The sequence below is a fragment of the Fusarium poae genome, chromosome 2, assembly GCF_019609905.1.
Source record: "Fusarium poae strain DAOMC 252244 chromosome 2, whole genome shotgun sequence".
NCBI lineage: Eukaryota > Fungi > Ascomycota > Sordariomycetes > Hypocreales > Nectriaceae > Fusarium > Fusarium poae.
The window spans coordinates 2032554-2044401 of NC_058400.1; the positions used below are offsets into that span (position 1 = coordinate 2032554).

The 11848-nt window shown below is 50.0% G+C and overlaps 4 protein-coding genes across 4 annotated transcripts; 3 read left to right on the forward strand and 1 right to left on the reverse strand.

The window, feature by feature from the left end:
• Positions 1 to 1245: 1245 nt before the first annotated feature.
• On the forward strand, positions 1246 to 4156 carry ATG13 (autophagy protein 13; the record flags this gene model as incomplete). The annotated part of the gene is made up of 3 exons (XM_044849142.1): positions 1246 to 1473; positions 1552 to 1647; positions 1697 to 4156. 3 exons carry the CDS (start codon positions 1246 to 1248, stop codon positions 4154 to 4156), a joined length of 2784 nt encoding a protein of 927 aa, XP_044707852.1.
• A 1273-nt stretch (positions 4157 to 5429) lies between these two features.
• HSE1 (ESCRT-0 subunit protein hse1) lies at positions 5430 to 7669 on the forward strand (the record flags this gene model as incomplete). Its single annotated transcript, XM_044849143.1, has 6 exons — positions 5430 to 5472; positions 5574 to 5734; positions 5791 to 6540; positions 6595 to 6667; positions 6716 to 6928; positions 6981 to 7669. 6 exons carry the CDS (start codon positions 5430 to 5432, stop codon positions 7667 to 7669), a joined length of 1929 nt encoding a protein of 642 aa, XP_044707853.1.
• Positions 7670 to 8328: 659 nt separating this feature from the next.
• Positions 8329 to 8546, forward strand: FPOAC1_004602 (uncharacterized protein; the record flags this gene model as incomplete). Its single annotated transcript, XM_044849144.1, has 2 exons — positions 8329 to 8477; positions 8531 to 8546. 2 exons carry the CDS (start codon positions 8329 to 8331, stop codon positions 8544 to 8546), a joined length of 165 nt encoding a protein of 54 aa, XP_044707854.1.
• Positions 8547 to 10242: 1696 nt separating this feature from the next.
• On the reverse strand, positions 10243 to 11848 carry FPOAC1_004603 (uncharacterized protein; the record flags this gene model as incomplete). Its single annotated transcript, XM_044849145.1, has 3 exons — positions 10243 to 11318; positions 11370 to 11455; positions 11514 to 11848. The coding sequence occupies 3 exons, from the start codon at positions 11846 to 11848 to the stop codon at positions 10243 to 10245; spliced, it is 1497 nt and encodes a 498-aa protein (XP_044707855.1).

The following is an 11848-nucleotide window of genomic DNA, read 5'->3' on the forward strand; positions in this document are numbered from 1 at the left end:
CCTGAAATGGAAGAGCAAGCAGATTTGAGGCGCTCACTCTTACTCGTACATACTGGGGCTGCCCCAGAGCGATTCGAAGCAAACCCCTGTTGGTGTTGATCCGAGCTTGTAACCCCCCTCTATAGGCCGTTTGAGGTCCTTGGAGGTGCATTGATACGAATCGTTATCTTGCCTTGATACGTCCTGTCCTGTATTGTGCAGTTTAATGTAGGTACTAACTCGAGGTCTGTCTATCCTTTATTGTCGGGTCACAGGACACAGCGACAATCGGCCGATTAGAGCCGTGCATCTTTGAGAATCGACAAGTTGCGGTAAATCTTGGATTAATTAAAGATTACCTTGACTTGACTTGGCCTCTGACTCGACTCAGGCGCATACATAAGGTACCATACCCCCATGAGCCCTGTGACGTGAGGCTCTAGCCGATGACGACAGCCCCGGTCCCCCATCACGAGGTCCTGAGTGGTGACCTTGAGCCTTAGTACCTAGGTAGCTCGGGCTGTCTTCCGCAGTAGGAGAGAGGTACATACTTACTTTGGTACTGTGTTGCAGTCTATCACTCGGCTCAAACGAAACAATCAAACTTTGGCCCAGGCACTCGATTCATTCATTACTCGTTGTTTTCTGCAACTGTCCATACTGCGGCAACCCGTTGCTTCATATATGTTGCCGGGCACAAATAAACAGACAAATACGATACACAAACAACCACGGTGCCAAGTACCTTTTTAGTACTACCTACCTAGGTACCGCTCCTGCGGGACCGTCTTGTCTTGTCCTGTACAGTGTTAGATCCTCTTCTCTCACACCTCACCTCTCCCAGACCTATTACATCTATCGACAACAACCCCGGAAAGCTGCCTACCCAGTCCAGTCCAGTCCGACCCTACCTGGATTTTGCTTTTGCATTGCATTCACGTCTGGCAATCTCACCGACAGCGACAACAAATAGCCAACGGTCCAAGCTTCCTTCATCGCCCTGTTCCTTTTTACACTTTACACCTTCATCTGCATACAACCAACCATCCTCCGCTTCTACTTCCGAATCCAGAGGAGAAGACTACCGAAATCTGAGCCCATCATTCATTCATCGAGCCTCCCTTCTCTATCGATCGATCTATCTATAACGACATGAACCATGGATAAGCAGGTCTCCTGGCCGATCAAGATCCCCATACGTTCGTGATCAATCCGATACCAGACAACCAACACCAGTATACTTTGCGCGCACGAACACGATATACCATGCATCAGCAACCCCGTGGCCCAGCCAGGGTATCATCCCCAGGCGTAACAGCCCAGCCGAATCTGCCATCTCGATCCAACAGTACCCGAGAAGCTGTCTTGGGCTCTCGCCCTCGCGCCGGCTCGAATATCGCCGGAAGAGATGTCCCAAACTCGCCTTCCCTTGAGAGCCCGCCGACACCGGCACCTCCTGCTGATTCCGTGCGGAAACTCGATCAGATAATACAGGTATGAATTGGAAGGCATGGCTGTGCAGGCCTGTCAAATGGCTTAATCCTACGGTTGCTGATACAATCCCATCTGCAGAATTTCTACGCAAAGGCGGCTGTACTTGTTCTCGACTCACGTATTAAATCCAAGCCTGCACGCGGCGCTAACGGCGCGCGGAAACCTAATAAATGGGTAGGTTTGCTGGCTATCCGTATACCTTCACTGGCTAATTAGTGAATAGTTCCAAATCGAGACAGATGAGATTGACGACTTTAGAGATGAACTCAAGATCTGGAAGAACTGTGGCAGCCTCGATAGCCTGCCTCCTCCAATGGTTATCGAGGTATACCTGGATGCCTCTCGATTAAAAGACAGCCAGAGTCTCGTCATTGTCGATGAGAACGGTAAAAGGTGGGATGTAATGGAGCAGTTGAATTCGTATGGATCCTCCACCGACAGCTCCGGCGCATCGCGGAGAAACAACGAGGTTGTCATCGAAAGGTGGCAAGTTGAGCTGAAGCACTCAGGCATGACGTCCGCCGACTTTGGTCCGATATTGCCGACTGTGTACAAGAAGGCTATTGTTTTCTTCCGATCACTATTCATCACAACCCGATTGCTTCCAGCATGGAAATTTGCCAGCCAAGGAGCTGCTAAAAACTCACATCCGGCTCTCATTCCCCGATGTCGAATACGTCTATCTCAGCCTGAACGCCCACGCTACGATCAACTACGCCTTCCCATTGATGGAAGGCCAGATCCAGTGACGGAGTATGTGTTTGGCGACCTGGAGGTGCCTGTTGGTCGGTTGAGCACAGTTGTCACATACCGCAGTGACTGCAACTTTCGTGTGGATGATTCTGAGGCTCTACTTAGCTCTCGCTTTATGGGCGTGGATGAGAACTTCTTCAAACCATCCCTTCCTCAGCAGCACGACACATCAAGAGCAAATGCGGCCGAAGTGGGATCGCTTCGTGATCATCGATCACGACCAAATTTGAGTGATATCCAGCAAGCTTATGGGAGCCTATCAACGTTTCACGGGAACGTTCCCATAGGGACCAGCCCGATCTCGGCTCTGAGATCAGTGCGACAACCGGGTTCCGACACAAGCTCACCCCCAGGATCTATTCCGGTACAAAACGATGTAGATGGCCCAAGCTCTCTGCCGGTCCGTCAAGGTACAGCACGACCGACGTTACCAAACTTGGAGGGCTTAGGTAGACGACCCTCGGTGTCGTTTCAGCCTTTCAAGGCGGGCTCTCTTTCGGGTTCACCTGTTCCTAGACAACTCGATGCTGAACCTGCTTCACCTCAATCTTTAACACGACCAGGCATTCCTTCACTTAGACAGGCGGGTAATCGTACATCGCTCACTGCTGGTATGCCAGCTTCTTTGCGAGGCGGCCCACCTGCATCGTCAGGAGAAACTGCAGTCGCAGGCTCTCCTCGACCCGCATCGACTAGTCGTTATAGCAGCAGTTTCACCCACCGCCGTGGACGCCTCTCGTTTGGAGGCGCTAGCAGAGCCGGGGACGATGAGCAGGGAAGTAGTGGAAGACAGAGTTTGGCTTCATCGGTGGCACAGCCAGGGTCTGGGCTACTTGCTGAGGTGGCAGGTACCAGCTCTGATTCCCTCCGAGACGACAGTGAACAACTTGAAGACTTCATTAAGGCCCTGGATAGTAAGAAGACATTGCAGAGTTTTAAGCCTTCGAAGACGGGTGAATCCGCAACGAACAAGACTGTAGCGCAACTATCTCGCTTTCATATGATGAGGGACTCGAACAACGCACTTACGGAGTCGATGACATCGTCCGTGCAAATGCAGAGGTCATCAAGCTCCTCTAGTAGGCAATTAACAAGCGTACCTGGAATGACTGCACCAGCCTCTGTGTCTGCATCATCATCTCCTGGTAAACCACTTTCACCCCACACACCTCATACGCCAGCGATTCCGTCTAGACTGAGCGAGAATTCAATTATTGATTATACTGGCCAAGGACGGATCACTTCACGTCAGGGACGAACATCCGATAGCGCCCAGCCAGGGACTATCAGAGAAAACACAATTACGCAGGACGGTACAACGGCGATTGATATTCCTCTTTCGCCACGACTTGCGACTTATCAGCGACGAGCGAGCTCCGTTGCGCTACAAAATCGGTCAGTGGCTGATGATGATGATACAGACTCAGCTTTTGCACACCGAAGTATCAGCTTGGGTGCTGATGACAGAGAGCCACCTACGTTGAGCATTTTGCTTGGCAGACAAATGCAACTTGAAGAAGAATCTACACAAAGGCCATCAGACAGACTTGAGCCAGCTACCGATGTCGGGAGTGTGGAGACACCGGATATGTTGCGGCAAGGGCTCTCAGAAGAGAATCCGCCTGAGGGTTTGATCCCGGCAGCGACGTCCAGCTCGCCATTTGGACGCCGTCGATATATGGGCATGGCCTCACACAGACAAACCCCACCTCAATCATCTCGAGGTAGCTTCACCGGATCTCTCAATAGGCAGGTCCGGGCTGATGATGACTCGGTCAATGAGGAGCCTTTGGTTTTTGATCTCTCGGAAATGGATGCACAGGGCCGACGAAGTATCGAAGAGGGGCGTAGTGGCGCATCTGGAGGGCCAAATATTGGAGCTGATAGGGGAGGATACGAAAGCCGTAGCGCTTCACGACGGGGTTGGTAAGAACAACATATTGATCGGTACATATGCGTTTTGGACACTGCGATGCAAACACAGCATTCATTTGGCAGCGAATAATGGACACAGATCCATGAATTGATTAGAATTATTCGTTTCGTTTCAAAGGCACTGGAGTTGCCGGCAGGATGGCGCATTGGTTGCCTGATGGAAGGACACAGTAGGTAGATTGCCATTGATGGAATGAGCGGCGTACATGGACATGTATAAATTATTATGGGTTTATAGCAGCAGCGATGTGTGTAGTGTAGCTAGTGATATGCATCCCTTTTCCCGACAAGGGTCAGAGGCGTTTGCAGCGTTGAATATTACACTTGAGTACCTAGATAGTATTTGTCGTGAATACTGTATGTGTTTATAGTGATACCCAATCCAACCTAGGGACCGCGCCACGTAAGGACGTCACCAAATGTGATGAGGACGCGCAACTGGCCGCGAAATTGTAGGCATATAGAGAATGGAGAACCGTGAAAGTTATTCTACAGTAGTACAGTTAATAACATATGTCATAACGTTTTTTCGTGCTTCTAGAGTTTTCTTTCAGACTCTCATAAATCACAAGATTGAGATCTCGATAAGCTTGATCTTTCAATGTCAGATGAGAGCCAAGAAATAAATCAATCGTGATACAGTTAAGTAGATCGCTCTATAGAGGTCGGGTGTGTATAATATGTGGCGCACGCGTGTCGTCTAGCCACATGAACCTGGACAAGCACAGGGGAGCTTCAAAGTCATGGTAACCTAGGTAGGTAGCTCAGCCCCGCTGCTTCCTTCCTTCGCCGCTCGTTCGTCATCAGTGGTAAAGAAGAAGCTGGAAGGAAGCCTGTTTAAACTCTCGTCTACCTTAACTTGCCTTGTCTATAACTTTCCACAAACTTACTAAGTTTATTAGGTGAAATACACGCCAGTCATTAAGCATTCCTACAAAAAAAAGACACCTACGACGTACGATAACTGCCTTCTTAAGGGACCTACCTCAATCTACCAGATCGGTTCAAGTGACGTCCTTGTGGAGTGCGACGGCCGACGTAACCCAGGGTCTTGGTACGGAACATCTTCATCTCGCATCACTGCCACCAACATATTCCCACCCTCAGTTGTAACTTTGTCGCTTCAGTTGACACTCTTCTTCCTGCCATACGATCTATAAACGCACAATATACCCAAGGCTTCTGGCCAACAAATACCCCACGCGCCGCTACCGCCCTGACATTGTTTCCCCGCTGCCTGTCGACAACTGATACCCAACTCACCCACCATGTTCCGAGCCTCAGCAGCAGGTCCCTACGACGATGTCGTCAGTACGTTATGATCCCATCATTATTGACAACCTAAGCGAGCGGGCTTCCTTCAGTCGGCGCTCGTTCCTTTGTGTCGGTTCATGCGACTAACCCCAGCATAGTCAAGGCTACCGATGAGAACCTCACCTCCGAAGATTGGGGTGCCATTATCGAGGTCTGCGACAAAGTAAGCAACGACCAGAATGGCCCCAAGGAGGCTGTCCAAAGTATCATTAGACGTCTCGCGCACCGCAATGCCAACGTCCAGCTCTACACCCTTGAGGTACGGCAAATTCCTACTTTCTGTCATCACTAGTTCGCCTACTAACCTCGAATCAGCTTGCGCATGCGCTCGCCCAGAACTGCGGAAAGAACATGCATCGCGAACTCTCCAGCCGTGCCTTTACAGACGCCCTTCTTCGCTTGACCAACGACCGCAACACCCACACACAAGTCAAGTCCAAGATCATCGAGCACATGAAGAGTTGGACCGATATGTTCAACAACGACCCTGAGCTTGGTATCATGGGCGATGCCTACAACCGTGCCACACGAAGCAACCCGAACCTTCAGCCTCCAAGCGCCCCTCAAAAACAGGGCCTCACCGATGTCGACCGCCAGAAGGAGGAGGAGGAGCTACAAATGGCGCTCACACTTAGTCTTCAAGAAGAGGAGCGCAAGAAGACTGCTGCCACTAGCCCAGGGGTGCAAGCTGGTCCCAGCAACCAGGCAGAGAGTCCTGCTCCTGCTCCGCCAGCCGGCACCACAGCTGCTACAGTGAGCCGCGTACGTGCTCTCTTCGACTTTGCGCCCTCTGAACCTGGCGAGCTTGAATTCAAGAAGGGCGACGTGATTGCTGTTCTTGAGAGCGTCTACAAGGATTGGTGGCGAGGCTCTCTCAGGGGCAAGACTGGTATCTTTCCTCTCAACTATGTTGAAAAGCTCACCGATCCTACCGCGGATGAGTTGCAGCGTGAGGCTCAGATGGAGGCCGAGGTGTTTGCTGAGATCAAGAACGTTGAGAAACTTCTTACGCTGCTCAGCGCCTCCAACACGGCGCCTAAAGAAGAGGATAATGAGGAGATTTCCGTACGTTTCAACAGTTGCGCATGGGCGGAGTAATCGAGCTAACATGGTTTCTAGAAGCTGTATCACCAGACACTTGCTATTCGACCAAAACTCATCAAGTTGATCGAAAAGTATTCTCAGAAGAAAGGTTAGTATGGGAGTATTGCTTGTGCGACATGCGACTAACGCTGATCAGATGACTTCACACAATTGAATGAGAAGTTCATCAAAGCTCGACGAGACTACGAGGCTTTGTTGGAGTCTTCCATGGCCCATCCTCCTCAGCACAACTACCAACAGTACGCCATGCGCCCAGCTCCTGGTCAAGGTTATCCTCAAGCTGGCGGATATCCTCCCCAGGGAGCACCGCCCCAGGATCCATCACGGTACTACACATCTGGCCCTGGAGGTTAGTAGCTTTTCTGAATCAGCATGTAGACCTCATTCTAACTCTCTCTCAGAGCAGCCTCCATACCAGGCCTCATCCCCTCCACCTAACTTCCAGAACCAACCTCCAGGTCAGCCAGCTCCTTTTTACGTAGCAGGAGCTGAAGTGCCCGCCGGCTCGCAACCCTATCCTCCTAGAAATGAATCTCCTTCCAACGGCAAACAGCCTGCCCCTATCAACACCTCCACACCTGGCCCGAACTTCAACCCTTACAACCAATCCCAGAGCAACAACCCGTATGGCCAAGCACCTATGGGAGGTCGACCTGGAAGCACGTATGGAGCTCAAGAGCTGGCCACTTCTGTTTACGACTCACCTATTGCGACTAACAACCCACAACCGCTCGCTCCATCTGCCACATTCTCCAGCTCAGTGTATTCCCCTGAAGAACCCAGCGAGAATGCCACAGCACCACCTGCTGGTCCCTACGGTGGTCACCAACAACAGCCACAGCAATATCAGAGCTACAACCCTTCACAAGCTCCCCCTATGCCCACAGGCTCAGCCCCTCCTCCGCCTCAGAGTGTCATGACTCCCCCCCCTCTGCAACCTGGAAATGCTGCTGGATATGATGCTCGACACGGCCTTCCCAGCCAAAGCGGCGGCGGTGGTCAGAACCAGTACAAGCCGTATGTCCCTCCTGGTGATGGACCCTCTGCTCCAGCACCAGATAGTTACTACCAAAGTGGTGGGGTTTATTAGAGACGGGGCCGTCCAACGATAGTCGACTTTTACTATAGCGTTGAATAACCAGCCTTGCTCCTTTTTACTGATAGGAGCTTTTCGTTTCTACTTGTTGGTAATTCATGCAACGCATAACTATACGCTTTTCTTTCAATGTGCTGGAGAGAACTTTGCTATGCTGGGTTGGAGTGAGGTCAAACCACGACAGACTCATAAGATAGATAGATAGAAGGAAATCTATCTTTTGTTTAAATCACGAACTATGTCATTATTTACATGGTTAATTAAGCTCAGTAATAACTTGTACAGATCCGGACTATATCTCCCTATTGGTAAATAGCCGTTCCGTTTGATAACCTGAAACCTTGACCGTCACGCCCCTGTAACAGTCCCTTTTTTTGCCGCCTCCCGACTCCATTTCCCCTCGTCTCGATTTTCCTTTCCTCCTCTGCTTTCCTGTTCTTCTAAACTTGACCAAAAATAAATTAATTCACCTTCTTTCGAAAAAAGCCCTTGTCGGCCATATTTTTAATTCGACTCTTCTCTTGTGTTTCAGCTGGTTCTGTAACTTCAAGCGCCTTTCTCTCTATTCCCCACATATTCATTCACCAGTCTATCTCTCTGTCTCTTGAGTACCGCTTCAAATACCACGCCACTACGTATTAAACATCGTCACAATGAAGACTACATTCTTTGTCGCGCTTCTTTCTGCTGCTGCTTCTATCGTCAGCGCTGGTATTGTCGTCACGCCTGTATTCTTTGACCAGATCGTTGAGAAGATCTCTGGTGACTGTCCCTTTGGTGTGGTTACGCCTCAGGGCTGCGCGTACGTGTTTGCTTTCCAACGCTTCTTATATCATGGTACTAACTCTTAAATAGTCGTCAGCGTGGTTAGAAGGTTGCAGTTGCAGGTGGAAATGAACTATTTGGTTATGGGATAGACTCAAGTCTAGGGAACTGTTCAACTTGGTCGTACCATTCTTTAATGGACGAAGAAATAATACCATTCAAGCGTGTCTTTTGATTTACAGCACATACAGAGAACTTGTGTGACTTCCTGACAACCTGACAGTGAATATATTCAACGTTCAATCAAGCCTCTTCTTTCATGATTCCTCGCCAAAGCTGGTTGTCCTACATACTTGTCGAACCTCAGTTTTTAACACAATCATTCAGTTCCCAGTCCCCTTCCGCCAAAACAGCTTGTAGAAGCCAGTGGTATTTGAGGCTTAAACTGTCAAGAGTATACTAGTCTCGTGGAACTCTTGACCATCACTCGCTTGGACGTGAGCATCACTGACCTCAGGGTTTATCTCGGGAAAGCCTTGGTTCTAGAGGCCCTTTGTGATGTTATGCATCGAAGGTATAGACAACTAAACATAGAGTACTTACTGGAAGTACTCAGCCCGGATATGCATAAGCACTGAACAGGTGTGAACTATCTGTATTTGGTCAATATTTCTAGTCCTCTAAAAAAGAACATTCACGTCGATAGGATATCAGCCTTGTGGCAGAAACACTTGATCAGAAGTTATTGTTCTCTTCATTAACAAAGACGTCAGTATTTAGAAGCAGAAATCGAGTTCAAGAGTAGTCGCCCATGCTTTGAGATTGGGTTCCATATCCCTCTTTAGCAGATAGCATTTATGAACTACCGTTTAGATAATAATACTAAATTAAGTACGTAGGCTACTCTACCACCCGGTATTCTATACCATGCCTTTATCAAACAAGGTGGTATGGTAGGTACTATTTCGAGAAATGGATAAAATGAAAGCGCCGAGATGCCTTCACATCAGCGACAAAAGAAAGGGAATAGGGGAACGTCACGCTGACCCAGACATCCTCAATCATTAGATGTTCTGTCTGAAAATCTGACAGCAAAAATGATACAATTTGTACGAAAAGTTTACTATCATCACATGGACATTGCATCTGATGCAATGCCGATAAGCAAGACTCTTGTATTGATGCATCCTGCCTACGAACGAATATTCACATGCCCCTCAATGTTACTAGACAACAAATACTGAGACTATGAACTAAATCTGTTGTATTCCAGACCCATCTCAGACAACCTCAATTCATGACACAAATTCCTCAGCTCCTCTGACTCTCAAGTTGCTCAACGCCTGCCTCTGCCATGAAACTCTTATGGTTTGAGTGGCGACATACTAGTTTCATATCAAGTCCGTAACACGGTTATTCCGATTCTTTTTATTTACCCCTCGTTATCTTCATCCTATGTCATCGCAGGTCGTGAGAGAATTCTCATGAAGAGGCATTCACAGCACAATGCACAGTAGTTTTAGAGTGACCGATTCTTATTCAACTAATAAACAACAAATCTTGAAGGGCATTCACCTCCAAGTCCTAATATCCTATCATCACATTGTCCATAGGCGGGTGGATGTAAACCCAAACCGTTCTAACTAGCCATATACCCAAACTCCATCCTCATTAATCTTCTGGTCGAATATTGTAATATTTTTCGACTCAAGAACCACCACTGGGTACTCACACCGAAAACCACCAGGGCCGCGGTCAAGTAGAATGGCTCTGCCTGTGTCTCTATAAACTCATCATTGTCTTCATGCGTCCGTAGTTGTGTTGTTGGCAGCACCATCTGCTGAAGCAGCTTGGAAACCTCCAAAGCGGCCGCGTCCGAAACGACCACCTCCGAAGCCACCACCTCCACCACCTTGACCACCCTGACCTCCGTTTTGATCACCGCCTTGGTTCTGATCACCACCTTGGGCCTGGTCACCACCTTGATTCTGGTCGCCGCCCTGGTCGCCGCCCTGGTTTGGATCACCGCCCTGGTTCTGGTCAGCACCTTGGTTTTGATCACCGCCCTGGTTCTGGTCACCACCTTGGTTTTGGTCGCCGCCCTGGTTCTGATCGCCACCTTGGGCCTGGTCGCCGCCCTGGTTCTGATCGCCGCCCTGGTTCTGGTCACCACCTTGGTTCTGATCGCCGCCCTGGTTCTGGTCACCACCTTGGTTCTGATCGCCGCCCTGGTTCTGGTCACCACCTTGGTTCTGATCACCGCCCTGGTTCTGATCGCCGCCTTGATTCTGGTCGCCGCCCTGGTTCTGATCACCACCTTGGGCCTGGTCACCACCTTGACCGTTGTTCTGGTCGCCTCCCTGGCCACCATTGTTGTTGTCGCCTCCGTTGTTACCACCACCGCCGCCGCCGCCATTGCCTCCGACAGTGATACGGATACAATCGTCCTGAGCTCCTCGCTGAGCAACAGGCATGAGGACAGGCTGATGGTTGGATGCGGCAGACATACTGCAGATACGGTAGTTTCCATCAGGCAGACCACCTTCAACACTGGCAGTCAGGAGACCCTGGCCGTTACCGGCATCGTTGATACCCTTGAAGAAGGCAAAGACCTGAGGGTCCAAGGGCTGAGTAGGGTTCAAGTCATTACCGGTATCCTGGACTGTGACGTGAGTGTGGCCGATAATGTTACCACCACCGTCAAGATCCTGAGGAGCTGAGTAGTAGGTATTCGTAGCGTTGGTAAAGGAACCAGGCGCGAAGTTGATGAACTGCACGGAGATGTCAAAGTCCTGGTTGGCTTGGATGTTGTCGCCGTTTTGAGGTGATGTGAAGACAGAGGAAACCATGTTGTTGGCTGAAGGGATCTTTCCCATAGCTGTATGGGGAGTTAGCACAGGATGAGCAGGAAGGGTATGCCACTACTTACGGATACCGTTACATGAGCCATCTCGGTTCTGCTCTCCATTGGTAAGTGTTTGGCCGGCACAGAAGTTGATGAAGTTGTTGTCGTCTCTGTGGCTTTTGTTAGTGATCTGTGTTTCTCTCTGTGCTGTTGTTGGTTAAGACTTACGTTGCCGAGGCCGCTTGCTCATCGGAGCCAGGGTTGTTACCATCCTGCTGAGATCCGGTCTGAACGGCGTTGCCTTGGAGAGTGTTACCGCCGCCGCCACCGCCGCCATTGTTGCCACCATTGTTGCCGCCGTTGTTGTCTCCGTTGTTACCGCCATTGTTGCCGCCGTTGTTACCACCGTTGTTGCCGCCGTTGTTGCCGCCGCCAAAGCCGCCGCCGCCGCCGAATTGTCGTCGTTGGAGAGCGCGAGCGAGGGGGTGTCTCTTTTGAACCACAGCAGCGTCTGTAATGACAGACATGCTCAAAAGAGCGACCATTACACCTTTCAACTGCAT